The sequence below is a fragment of the Grammomys surdaster genome, unplaced genomic scaffold (genome assembly GCF_004785775.1).
Source record: "Grammomys surdaster isolate TR1022 unplaced genomic scaffold, NIH_TR_1.0 125368, whole genome shotgun sequence".
Classification (NCBI taxonomy): Eukaryota; Metazoa; Chordata; class Mammalia; order Rodentia; family Muridae; genus Grammomys; species Grammomys surdaster.
In genome coordinates this window covers 1,070,717-1,085,351 of record NW_021620240.1, presented here as the reverse complement: position 1 = coordinate 1,085,351, position 14,635 = coordinate 1,070,717, and the positions used below count along the sequence as shown (strand labels likewise).

Genomic DNA, 14,635 nt, shown 5'->3' with positions numbered 1-14,635 from the left:
ATTCAGTTTCTCCACAGGACAGGAGCAGAACAACTCTGTGTCTGCTCCAGCCCAAAGGACCAGGCCTAACTCTAGTTTCTTTAGACTGTGAAAAACAATGGCAACAAGCTTCTTTGTGTTTTGAGTGTCTGCTTCCTCCATGACCAGTAACTCTTTGGCAGGTACTACATGCTTGATGTTGGGACTGGAATTTAGTAACTCATGTCCTCTGAGGACCGTAATCTCATTGCTCAATAGCCTGCATTTATATAAGTTATATTTTTATTAAGGTCAAACTAGTTTGTTTCCATAAGGAACTTTCATATATTTTTAGTCTTGGTTAATCAATCGCTACTTACTCCTCTCCTTTGTCAAACAATCCTAATCCTACCTTCAACTTTGAACCAATTTTCATATGAGAATTGTTCTGCTTTCTCTGCACCTCTCAAGTCCTTTTACCCAACCCATGACGTGGACTCATAATTTCCTGACTTAAAGAGGCACTGCAAATAAGACTTACATGGTAACACCTTTAAATGAAAAGTTCCAGGTAATTAATGGCTGCTGAAAGACAGAGATAACAGTCTTGTCCAGATGAGCCTCTCATGGGTTATTTAATTCCAAGCATTCAGCATGACACACATATACATAACAGCAGGTCTAATGGGACTCATCAGAATGTGTGTGTTATGAATTACCCAGCGACATTTGTTCTCGATTTACCATACTCTACCGTTTGCCACTGTGCACTTTGCTGACCTTCACCTCTCCTGCTTTCCTCCTGCTTCTTCCAACCAGCACATCTGAGGATTCATCTCTCCAGATTTTGACAAAACACAAATCTCTTCTCAGAATCTTCATTGGAAGAAATTTAAGACAAGACACACATTAAAGAAAAAAAGATTCTATATTTGAAAGGGAAGGAGAGGACTCAGGAGAATTGTACAGGGACTAAGGAAAGGTGGGAATCATGTAAATGTCAGGTGTAAATAGAAAATTTTCAAGAACTTAACAGAAACATTTGAAAACCAAACTAAACATGAAAATAAAAATATATAAAGGTAGAATACATATATGACAGAAAACTTGTGGCATTTGTCTCTGTAGGCAATACAATACCTCACTACATAGAATATTTTCCACTTCTATCCACTTTATGTGAGTTTTTATTGGCTGTCCTTTTGTCTTCTCTGTGGTGTGTGTGGGGGGGGCATATATGAGTAATAAGTTGCACTGTGCATGTACATGTGAGTGCACTAAACTGATGTCGGGAATCTTCCTTAGTTGCTCTCTTATTCATGGAGGCAGAACATCCTATCATCTATACCCAGAGCTCAGTAAGTAGCAAGGCTGGCTAGCCATCTTACCCTGAGGAAGCCAAGTGTGTCCTGATCCTGAAATTACAGAGGACCACAATGCAAACTCAGCCTATAAGTGGAGTCTTGGGATACAAATTCTACTATTCATGCTTTGGTTGCAAGTTCTTTAACTGCTGAACCATCTTGATTCCCCTACCTACTTTTCAAGTGTAACAGAATTTAAGAGAATTTAGGTGTTTGCATAATGACAGATCCATTTCAGCTGGAATGTCTTAGAGAAAGTGCTCTGGGAAGAGCTTGGCCCTCTCTTGGCACTTTGAGGAGACATTTTCTGAGCCAGGCAGGCCTTGGCTTCAGACATGAGTGGCCAGCTTGCTGCACTCAGGAGATATTAGAAGTCCTCCTACAGAAGACACTATGTGCAGATCTATAGATCTTGATTTCAGAGCCAAGTTGACCCCTGAAGCTAGGCCCTTGAGTGCTAATTGTGTGGACTGTTGCTAAATTCAGTACTCTCACCAAATTATCCCCAACACCTGGTCCATGGCAGTACAAGTAGCTGTATTGTACTTTGGGCAACAGGCCAGTATGAGGAATGAACTTGGATTCTGGTCCATAAGTCATCTTCCTGACTGTCTTCTCTTGAGTTCCTTCAAATGAAGATGCTGAGATGATATTTGTATTCTGGACAAAAACTGGAAAGATGAGTCCTCAGATGCACTGGTTAGAGGAAGCAGGAGGAAAACAGAAGAGTGAAGCTCAGCAGAGTGCACAGTGACAAACTGTGGAGCATGTTAAATCAGGAACAAATATCTGAGTTTGATTTCCATTGCCAGGACAGAAAACAAAGACTAGGTGACCTCTTTATTCTTGTTTTATGGGTAGTTGATTAAGTTACTAATTGAATGACTGACTTTCTGATTAATAGATAAATTGATAGATTGACCATAGCCTCGGATGGTTTCAAATTTCCCTATATGGAAAAGCTGGGCCTGAGCTCATGATTCTCCTGCATCTGTCTTCTGAGTGATGAATTATAGAGCTACAACACCATGCTCAGTGGCCTTTTTTGTCAAACGTGCATACAAAATTTAGTTCTGGAGGCTGGGTTATAAGACTGAAAACTCTGACTACTCAGCCTCAAACAATTTTTAAAAAAAAGCATATGAAGGCAAACAGGTAACTGAATGAAAGAAAGAGTACCTCTTCCCACAACAGCTTGCCCATTCCTAGAAGAAAAGTATTGGTCAATTATTAGGGGACCTACCCCCATGACTCCAAACACCCACCCTAGACCTGTATTCCTTACTCCTGAGTATACCTTACTCCTTTGTTGGCAACTGAGTTTCAGACTCAGTTTCAGAAGAGACAAAAAAAAAAAAAACCCAAACCCAAACAGCACCACCAACAAGGTGTGTTGTTACCAAAGACATCTGGAATACAGCACAAAATACAAACCAAAATTGCCTGGCCTTGGGACAGGGGACCAAAACTATGTCCTGAAATGTGAACTTTATGGCATTCCTAGACTTTCCCTTCAGGCCCACAATATCAGAACTTTAGGATGATGTTATCAGAACTGCAATGGTGGATCCAATAAGATCTGTCAGGAGTAGAGCTCTGCTCCACTGTCTGTAATCTCCCCACTACTTCATGATCACCTACAGAAAGAGACCACAGTCACCAAATTACAGACCAGAAAGATGAGCTAAGTGGAGCTACTAGATCATCTCATAGGATGAATGAAGACAGTTATGTCTGTGAACTGACCCTTTACTCTCAGCCTCAGAGCATGGCACAGGGAAACAAATGAATAAATCTCTGGAGCATGAATGAATGTCAGAGAGCATTATAAGTCATATGACCTCTTGAAGCAGAATCTTCTACTCTAAACTCACATTTTCTGCACTACACTTTTCATATATACCAATACCCACAACCTATATGATATATACAACTTAAGATAGATACATAAATGCATCCTATGATAAAGGATCAAAAAAGCAAGGAAGGAAGGAATATAGGGGGAAGGAAGGGAGGAAGAAAAGAGGAAAGAAGGAAGGATAGATTAAATGAACACACAATACTAATGCATACACTTCTGTTCCAACTTTCTCTTCCATTTAGGAATATTTCCAGAAGTATGTATGAAGCAAGAAGGAGAGACTCTTTATCCCACAAGGTCATTAAAAAGGGACAATTTGTTCCAAAATTTTACAAACATACTGCTCTTCCAAAAATTGTGCTCAAAAGTCTCAGAGAACTTGACCAGGAAACACTGGCATCCATGTGTACCAGAAGAAGAAGGACATATGATTGAGATCCAAGACTTATTTGGCCAAAGCATAGATACCCAGAAAAAGCCTCAATTAGTCATAATAGAGGGAGCTGCTGGGATTGGGAAGTCAATACTGGCCAGGCTGGTGAGGAGAGCCTGGAAGGAAGGTCAGCTCTACAGGGATCGCTTCCAGCATGTCTTCTTCTTCAGCTGCAGAGAGCTGGCCCAGAGCAAGCAGCTGAGTCTGGCTGAGCTCATAGCACAAGGCCAGGATATGCCCAAAGCTCCCATCAGTGAGGTCCTGTCTCACCCTGAGAAGCTGCTATTCATTCTAGATGGCATAGATGAGCCAGCATGGGTTTTGGAGGACAAGAATCCTAAGCTATGTCTGCATTGGAGTCAAATACAGCCTGTGGACACACTGCTAGGCAGTTTGCTGGGGAAATCTGTCCTTCCTGAGGCTTCCTTTCTGCTTACAGCTCGGGACTCAGATCTACAGAAGATCATTCCTTCTTTGGCACAGCTATATCAGGTGCAAGTCCTAGGATTTACTGAGTTTGAACGAGAGGACTACTTCTACAAATATTTTGCAAGAGAAAGAGATGCAACTACTGCTCTTATATTGGTTAAATCTAACCCTGTGCTCCTGACTCTGTGTGAGGTTCCCTGGGTGTGCTGGTTGGTCTGCACTTGCCTGAAAATGCAGATGGAGCAGGGTGGAGTACTCTCACTGACCTCACAGACGACCACCACTCTTTGTCTGAAATACCTTGACCTGACAATCCCAGGTCAGCACCTAAGGACCCAGCTCAGAGCCCTTTGCTCACTGGCTGCTCAGGGGATCTGCCAAAGAAGGACCCTGTTCAATGAAAGCGACCTCTGTAAGCAAGGATTAGCAGAGGATGCCATTGCCACTTTCCTGAAGATTGGTGTCCTTCAAAAGCAGCCCAGCTCTCTGAGCTACAGCTTTGCCCACTTGTGTCTCCAGGAGTTCTTTGCAGCAATGTCCTACATCTTACAGGATAGTGAGGAAAGACATGGTGATATGGAAAATGACAGAATTGTGGAAACTCTGGTAGAACGGTATGGAAGACAAAACCTGTTTGAGGCACCCACTGTGCACTTCCTATTTGGTCTTTTGAGTAAAGAGGGATTGAAGGAAATGGAAAAGTTCTTCTCCTGTAGCCTTCCTGGGAAGGCAAAATTGAGACTACTATGGCACATTCTAGGGAAATCCCAACCCCATCAACCACATTGTCTGGGTTTGCTCTACTGTCTTTATGAAAATCAGGAAATGGAGCTCCTGACAGACATGACACACAATCTTCAAGGTACAATTGTGCCTAGCCCAAATGACATTGCACACACATTGTTCCAAACAAACGAGAATCACTTGGTGATACAGACAGATATGGAACTCATGGTGGTCACTTTCTGCATTCAGTTCTGCTATCATGTGAGGAGTCTTCAGCTGAATATGGAAAGACAGCAAGGATATGAGCTGAAAGCCCCAAGGATGGTTCTGTGAGTATTCAGACACAGCCTCCTCTCTCCAGATTCCCTGTGGATCTCATGAGCCCACATATTCTGAACATGTTTCTTTTCTCTTTAGTGTGCTTGATCATGGGATGGGGCTATGAATTTGTCTTTCTGCATGCCTCACTGAGAACCACCCAGCTTTTCTGATTCAAATTATCTTCACCCTTCATGGGGTTCCAATGCCACAGTTACTAATCCTCCCCCTTAACATGCTTTCTCTCTGAAAACCAGCTCATTCCTGCAGGCACCGTCTGCCCTTCCCATGAAAGTGATCTTAATACTAAAATTTTTCACCATTACCTCAGAATGTATATGTATAAGAGTCCCTATGGTTTCTCTGCCCAGATAATATCTGTATGTATCAATGAAGGCAGCCTGACCAACGCACTCACCTGAAAGGCTCCCTAACTTTTTGCCAGTCCCATCAGCAAGGCAGACTTCTTGCAGTATTTGCTACACCTGTACAGAGTGGTTATTTATTAGTAGTATGTGTATCACTTCCCTGTACATGATTCACCCCATAAATAATCATTAAGTACTTATTTTATACAAGGACCTTCAAATCAATCACAAGAGAAGAAATGCAATTCTTGTTCAAAGACCACAGAAACTGGGAGAAAAGACAGCCAACCATTCTAATTACATAGGGAGTGACTCTTGCCGTGGCCAAGAACATACTGAGTATCAGGGAAGAGAGTGTTTATTTACATGGAAAGATCTAGGAGGTACTAATGTTTTTTTTAAGGCTTCAGGTTTTTTTATGTTGAAAACTTTTCTCCTAGTAATCTGAGCTGGACTTGGTAGCATAACCCTGAAATTGCATCATTCAGGAGGTTAAAGCAGGAATAGTCCTTGATTTCAGGACTTTGACACCAGTTTTGACAAGAAAGAAAAAACTCCTGTGAAAACCAAATGACTTGAAAGTAGTGGAGTGACTATGAGAGAACAGGACAGTGTGAGGAGAAGGGGGAAGTAGGGCAAAGAGCACATGTGATCAAACTGTGTTACACACATGCAGGAAGGTATCAAAGATTATTTTATATGATTATTAGGACTAATAAAAAGATGCTTGCAGAAAAGTAATTACATATCAATGATTAAAACAACAAATGTTGTTATCAACCAGAATTCTGGTTCTCAAAAAGGACAGCATTAAGAGTTGGAGAAGCCCTTCTTCTCAACACCTCATGGTACCTTCTCAAAAATTGACCATATAATCAGTCACAAAACAGGCCTCAACAGATACAAGATGATTGAAATAATCTCATGCATCCTATCAGATCACCACAGACTAAGGCTGGTCTTAAACAACAACAAAAACAACAGAAAGCCCACATACAGATGGAAGCTGAACAACGCTCTACTTGGTCAAGCAAGAAAAAGAAAGAAATTAAAGACAAAGATGTTTTAGAACATAATGAAAATGAAGCCACAACATACCCAAACTTATGGGACACAATGAAAGCAGAACTAAGAGGAAACTCATACCTCTGAGTGCCTCCAAAAAAGAAACTTGAGAGAGCATACACTAGCAGCTTGACAGCACACCGGAAAGCTCTAGAATAAAAAGAAGCAAATACACCCAAGAGGAGTAGATGGCAGGAAATAATCAAACTCAGGGCAGAAATCAACCAGATAGAAACTAAAAAAAAAAAAAAAAAAAAAAAAAAAAAAAACTATACAAAGAATCAACCAAACCAGGATCTGGTTCTTTGAGAAAATCAACAAGATAAATAAACCCTTAGCCAGATTAACCAGAGGGCACAGAGACAGAATCCAAATTAACAAAATCAGAAATGAAAAGGCGATATAACAACAAAAAAATTAAGGGAATTCAAAAAATCATCAGATCCTACTACAAAGGGTTATATTCAACAAAACTGTAAAATCTGGATGAAATGGACAATTTTCTAAACAGATACCAAACACTAAAGTTAAAGCAGGATCAGATAAACCATCAAAACAGACCCATAACCCCTACAGAAATAGAAGCAGTCATTAAAAGTCTCCCAAACAAAAAAAGGACAGGAGCAGATGGCTTTAGTGCAGAATTCTATCAGACCTTCAAAGAAGACCTAATACCAATACTCTTCAAACTATTCCACAAAATAGAAACAGAAGGAACACTACTCAATTCATTCTATGAAGCCACAGTTACACTGATATCAAAACCACACAAAGACCCAATGAAGAAAGAGAACTTCAGATCAATTTCCCTTATGAACATCAATGCAAAAATATTCAATAAAAATCTCACAAACTGAATCCAAGAATACATCAAAACAATCATTCACAACAATCATTCAAAACAATCATTGAAGCTATGATCAAGTAGGCTTCATCTCATAGATGCAGGGATGGTTCAATAAACAGAAATCCATCAATGTAATCCACTACATAAACAAACTCAAAGAAAAAAAAAAACACTTGAACATTTCATTAGATGATGAAAAAGCATTTGACAAAATTCAACATCCCTTCATGGTAAAAGTCTTGGAAAGATCAGGAATTAAAGGCCCATACCTAAAGATAATAAAAGCAATATGTAAAAAAACAGTAGCCAATATCAAACTAAGTGGAGAGAAACTTGAAGCAATCCCACTAAGATCAGGGACTAGACAAAGCTGCTCACTCTCTCCTTATCTGTTCAGTATAGCACTTGAATTTCTAGCCAGAGCAATTAGATCACAAAAGGAGGTGAAAGGGATATAAATTGGAAAGGAAGAGGTCAAAATATCACTATTTGCAGATGATATGATATTATACTTAAGTAACTCCAAAAATTCCACCAGAGTACTCCTTCAACTAATAAACAACTTCAGCAAAGGGACTGGATATAAAATTCATTCAAATAAATCAGTAACCTTCCTATACTCAAAAGATAAATGTGCTGAGAAAGAAATAAGGGGAGTAGTCACAAACAATACAAAATATCTTGGTGTGACTGTACCAAACAAGTGAAAGATCTGTATGATAAGAACTTCAAATCTATGAAGAAAGAAATCAAAGAAGACCTCAAAAGATGGAAAGATCTCCCATGCTCCTGGATTGACAGGATTAATTTGGCAAAAATTTGCATCTTGATGAAAGCAATCTAGAGATTCAATGCAATCCCCATCAAAATTCCAACTCAATTCTTCATAGAGTTAGAAAGAGCAATTCTCAAATTCATTTGGAATAACAAAAAACCCAAGATAGGGAAAACTTCTCAACAACATAAGAACTTCTGGGGAAATCACCATCACGCTGTACTACAGAGCAATAGTGATAAAAACTGCATGGCATTTGTATAGTGACAGGCAGATAGAACAGTGGAATAGAATTGAAGACCCAGAAATGAATCCACACACCTATGGTCACTTGATCTTTGACAAAGGAGCTTAAAACATCCAGTGGGGAAAGAACAGCATTTTCAACAACTTGTGCTGGTTCAACTGGTGTTCAGCATGTAGATGAATGCAAATTGATCCATTCTCATTTCCCTGTATGAATCTCAAGTCCAAGTGGATCAAGAACCTCCACATAATACCAGATACAGTGACTCTAATAGAAGATAAAGTGGGGAAAAGCCTCGAAAACTTGAGCGCAGGGGAAAATTTCTCGAACACCAATGGCTTATGCGCTAAGATCAAGAATTGACAAACGGGACTTCATAGAATTGCAAAGCTTCTGAACGGAAAAGAACACTGTCAATAGGACAAAACAGCAACCAACGTATTGGGAAAAGATCTTTACCAATCCTACATCTGAGAGACAGCTAATATCCAATATGTACAAAGAACTCCAGAAGTTAGACTCCAAAGAACCAAATAATCCTATTAAAAATGGGGAACAGAGCAAAACAAAGAATTCTCAAATGAGGAGACTCAAATGCCAGAGAAGCATCTAAAGAAGTGGTCAGCATCCTTAGTCATCAGGAAAAGGCAAACCAAAATGGCCCTGAGATTCCACCTCACACAAGTCAGAATGGCTTAGATTAAAACCTCAGGTGACTGCAGATGCTGGCAAGGATGTGGAGAAAGAGGAACACTCCTCCATTGCTAGAGTGATTGCAAGCTGGTACAAACACTCTGGAAATCAGTCTGGCAGTTCCTCAGAAAACTGGGCCCAGCTATACCACTCCTGGGCATATACCCAGAAGATGCTCCAACATGTAATAAGGACACATACTCCATTATGTTCATAGCAGCCTTATTTATAATAGCCAGAAGCTGGAAACAACCCCGATGTCCCTCAACAGAGGAATGGATACAGAAAATGTGGTACATTTACACAATGGAGTATTACTCAGCTATTAAAAACAATGACTTCATGAAATTCACAGGCTAATGAATGAAACTTGAAAATAGCATCCAGAGTGAGGTAGCTCAGTCACAAAAGACCACATATGGTATGAACTCTCTGATAAGTGGTTATTAGCACAAAAGTTTAATATAACCAAGATACAAGTCACAGACCATATGAAGATCATGGAGAGGGAAGACCAAAGTGTGGATGCTTCAGTGCTTCTTAGAAAGGGAAACAAAACAATCACAGGAGGAAATATGGAGACAAAGTGTGGAGCAGAGACAGAAGGAAAGGCCATCCACAGACTGTCCTTCCTGGGACCTGGGTTTTTTTGTTTGGTAGGTTGGTTTGTTAGGTTTTTTGGGTGTTTTGTTTTTGTTTTGTTTTATTTTGTTTTTTACTTTTTTGGGTTTTTGTTTTGTTTTTTGTATTTTGTTTTTTGCTTTTGCTTGTTTTGTTCTGTTTTACTTAATTTTGTATCCAGCCACTTTTCTGAAGGTGTGGGAGAGTTCTCTGGTAGAAATTTTGGTGTTTCTACCATATAACCTGAGAATAGTAATACTTTAACTTCTTCCCTTCCAATTTGTACCTCTTTGGTCCCCTTTAGTTGTGTTATCAATCTAGCTAAAACTTCAAGTTCTATATTGTGTAGATATGGAGACAACGGACTGCCTTTCTTGTCCCTGATTTTAGTAGAATTGCTTTAAGTTTCTCTCCATTAAATTTGGCTTTCAGGTGGGTGTATACTGCCTTTATTGAGTTTATGCATGGGTCTGATATTCATGATATCTCCAAGACTTTAACCATGAAGGGTGTTGGGTTTTGTCAAAGGCTTTTTCAGCATCCAATGAGATGATCATGTGGGGTTTTTTCCCTTCAGTTTATTTCTGTGGTGAAGAAGTTCATATGTTGAACCACGTGCATGGGATGAGGCCTACTTGATCATGGTAGACGATGTTTTTGATGTTTTCTAGGATTTGGTTTGCAAATATTTTATTGAATATTTTTCCTTCAATGTTCATAAGGGAACATGGACTGAAGATTCTTGGTATATTCTTTATGTGAATTAGGTATCTTTGGGCCTGTAGACTCATTAAAAATGAGTTTGGGAATGTTTCTTCTATATTTTGTGGAATTATTTGATGACTATTGATATTAGCTCTTCTTGAAAGTCTGGTAGAATTCAGTACTAAAACTATCTGATCCTGTATTTTGGATTGGTTTTTCTTTATTTATTTTTTCCCATTTAGATTTAGAAGCCTGTGTCATACAGGTTTTTGAAGTAAGGCTTAATGATTACTGAAATTTCCTCAGTGTCTGTTGTTAAGTCCCTCAATTCATTTCTGATTTTGTTAATTTGGAGAGTCTCTCTGCCTTTTAGTTAGTTGGATAAGGAGAAAAGTTTTGTATATAAGTGTTAGGTCCACTTGAATCATAACATCTCTTAGTTCCGTTGTTTCTGTTTAGTTTCTGTTTGAATAACTTGTGAACTATTAATGTGTGGAGTTTAATATGTGATTTAAATTTTAGTACTGTTTCTTTTATAAATGTGGGTGCCCTTGGATTTGAGGGATTCGATATTTATAACTGAGGTGGCATCTTATTGGATTTTCTCTTTGATGAGTATAAAGTGTTCTTCTCTGTCTAATTTTGGTTGGAAGTCTGTTTTATTAGATATTAGAAAGGCTACTACACTTTCTTTCTTGGGTCCATTTGCTTAGAAATCTTGTCCCAGCCCTTAACTCTAAGATAATGTCTACTTGTGATCTTGAAGTGTGTTTCTTGCATGAAGCAAAATGATGGATCTTGTTTTCAAATCTATTCTCATAGTATGTGTCTTTTTATTGGGGAAAGGAAAGATATTAAAGACCAATGATGTTTAATTCCCTTTATTTTGATGTTGGTAATGGTGTGTGTGTGTGTGTGTGTGTGTGTGTCTGTGTGTGTGTCTGTGTGTGTGTCTGTGTCTGTGTCTGTGTGTCTGTGTGTCTGTGTGTGTGTTTTTTTTGGTTTTGCTGGTGTGAAATTATTTATTTCCTATGTTTTCTTGGATATAGTTAATCTTATGTTGGAGTTTTCCTCATACTATCTTCTGTAGGGCTTGGTTTGTGGATGGATACTGTTTAAATTCAGTCTCAGAGTGGAGCATCTTGTATTCTCCATCTATGGTGATTGCAAGTTTGGCTTCGTATAGCAGTCTGGGCTGGCATCGTGGTCTCTTAGAGTCTGCAAGACATCTGCCAGGCCCATCTGCTTTTGCAGTCTCTGTTGATAAGTCTGATTAATTCTTTATATGTTCTTTATATGTTACTTGGCCTTTTTCCCTTGCAGCTTTTCATAATGTTTCTTTTTTCTGTATATTTAGTGTTTTGATTATTATGTGGCAGGAGGATTTTCTTTTTGCTTTAATTTATTTAGTGTTCCATAAGCTTCTTATAGTCTTACAAGCATTTATTCCTTTAGGTTAGAAACTTGTTCTTCTATGATTTTGTTAAGACTTATTTCTGGGCCTTTCAGATGAGAATCTTCTCATTCTTCTTTTCCTATTACTCTTATGTTTGGTCTTTTCATAGCATCCCAAATTTTCTGGATGCTTTGTGTCAGAAACTTTGTTGATTTAATTTTTTCTTTGACCTAAGAACCGATTTTTTTCTATGGTATATTCTACTCCTGAGAGTCTTCTCTGTCTTGTATTCTCTTGGTGATGCTTGCATGCATACCTTCTGTTCTCTTACCTAGGTTTTCTATCTCCAGGATTCATTCAGTTTGTGTTTTCTTTATTGCTTCTATTTCAACCTTCAGGTCTTGAAAAATGTTATTCATTTTCTTTCCCTGTTTTTTCTTTTCCCTGTATTTTCCATATTTATAAGGATTTATTCATTTCTTATTTAAGGGATTCTATCATCTTCATAAGGTTAGATTTTAGATCATTTTCTGGTGCTTCAGCTATGTTAGGGTATCCAGGAATTGCTATACGTAGATAGCTGTGCTCTGGTGGTGTCATATTGCCCCAGTTCTTGTTGACAGTTTTCTTATGCTGGCCACTAGCCCTCTGACTTTTGCCATTAATATAGTCTTAGGTATTGATTTCTGACATTATCTTTGTTGAGTGGATTTTTTTACATTTTTATTGGATATTTTATTTCTTCATATTTCAAATGTTATACCACTTTCCCTTGGTTTGTGTTTCCTCTCTGTCTTCTACCCTAGTGGCCTGGAGTTCTGGTGAATAGCAACTCTTCAGTTCCAGTAAGGTGTCATCCCTGAAGTTTTTGTGGCCTGCATAGCATCTGGAGTTTCAGGAGCTCTCCTTGCTTCTGGGGTCCATAGTGCCAGTGTCCAGGATTCCTGGTGCCATGGGGGCCTTTGGGAAAACAGATAGAATTGGGTGCCCTGAAATTGAGTCCAGGGGGAGGATACAGTTTACGAGTGTTGGGTGTAATTTAAGGGAACATGGCTGAAAAGGGCTTGGAGTGGGTTATCTGTGGTACCTCCAAGCTTTGTGAATGAAGGCAGAGTAGTAGGCCTGATAATGTGGCACAGGGAAATAGATGAAGTTTGCCACTCTTGGATATACTTTAGGATATTTGGCAGGCTAATGATTTTTGGAGGGCTGGGTTTTACCTGGTTGTCCCTGATGCCTTCAGGCTTCTGAAAATGTAAGCAGAGTAGTGGTCTGGAAAACGAAGCACAGGAAACAGAAAGTGACAAGGCTTTGAAATCTTAAAGTCTGTGCTCAGTCACCTATCCTGACACAAACCAACACCTCCTAAGCCTCCCTAAAGAGTACCATGAGTTCAACAAACTATTCAAATGATTCAAGGTGACATCTCATTCAAAATACCACATCTAGCAATCACAAGACCGTGTGACTTTGATCTACAGCAGAAAGGAAAAATTGTGTATACCCTTTAATCTATTCTATCTTACCTATGGGAAAACTGAGTCACACTTTATCTGTTATCTTATATTCACACTTTTTCTTAATTAATCAAGGCTGTCTTCTCCTGGAACTAAATGTCTAGTTCAGTATCATTCTGAAGAGCCTACAGAGAATAATACCTTCAGAGAATAACATGATCAAATGGATCATTCTCCTGTTCTTGGCCATTTTAGATTGTTTGTAAGTATCTATGGTTATTAAAAGTTAGTCTTAAAGGGCTTGATACAGCTATTGCAAGTAGAATATGTCTGATGTGAATATTCAGAAGAAAATCTGAGTATGTACAAAGATGGAGGTCAGATAGGACAGGAAAATCCAGGAACAGCATTGTGCTTGAAAAAAATCAGTGTCATTATGACCATGAGGTGATCCGATGAGAAAGTGGGAGTCTTCAGCTGCTAGGAAGAAAGTAAAGTTAAGAAGGAAAGTCAGCCAGACAAGGTTAGCAAAAAACAGAAGGCCATTGCACACAATAAACACAGTTCAAAAGTAAAACTGGCCAAACCCAAGGGAAGGGAAAGGACCAGCTTAGGAAATTAAGGCATCAAAGATGGCAGAGTGAGCAATTTCTCTGTGTGTTGCTCATAATGGTACCCCATGTCTTTTAAATAATATATTCCAGATTTCCATGTTCATTTGGTGTAAATACTGACAATACATGAAAATGCCATCTCTGGGGACTAGAGAAGTGGGTCAGCAGGAAAGAATACTTGCTGTTCTCTAGAAGATGTGGCTCCATTCCAAGCACCCACATTAGATGGCTCATACTACCTTAACCATAGTCCCAGAGGATACCATGCACAGATTCTAGCCTCTGCTGGCTACTACATTCATGTATGACACAGAAAAGCAGGCATACTATCATACACAGGAAGTAAAAATATATAAATTCTTCTTTAATAAATCATTCTTAGAAGTTTATCACTTGGTTTCCCTAATGTTTATTTGGTGATAAAAATTTTTAAAAAATACTTTTTTTTTCATTCAAAGTTTACTAATTTAAATCTACATTTTGGGAGTTGTGTTTTTTGGGTTTTGGCTTTTGATTTTCTTTGAGTTTGTTGATTTCTTTTGTTTGAAGTGCTGGGAATCCAGTGTTGCACAGACCATGCATGGTGCTGCTCCCAGCCTTTTGGCGTTGTTTCTTAGTCTAGCCTAGAACTCAGCTTTTTCATGTCTAGTAAACTTTGTTGCTGGCATTAAAGAGGAAAGGAATGCATACTACCATCCTTGGCTGACACAGCTCTCTCTCTCTCTCTCTCTCTCTCTCTCTCTCTCTCTCTCTCTCTC

At 38.9% G+C, this 14,635-nt stretch overlaps 1 protein-coding gene across 1 annotated transcript in view; it reads left to right on the top strand.

Moving 5' to 3' along the window:
• The window catches only part of LOC114637684 (NACHT, LRR and PYD domains-containing protein 1b allele 3-like), a 54,062-nt gene that overhangs the window by 12,450 nt on the left and 26,977 nt on the right, over positions 1–14,635 (top strand). The window contains exon 3 of the mRNA XM_028785954.1: positions 3,426–5,100. Within this exon, the coding sequence (XP_028641787.1) occupies positions 3,426–5,100 (1,675 nt within the window). The remainder of the gene's footprint in view (positions 1–3,425; positions 5,101–14,635) is intronic.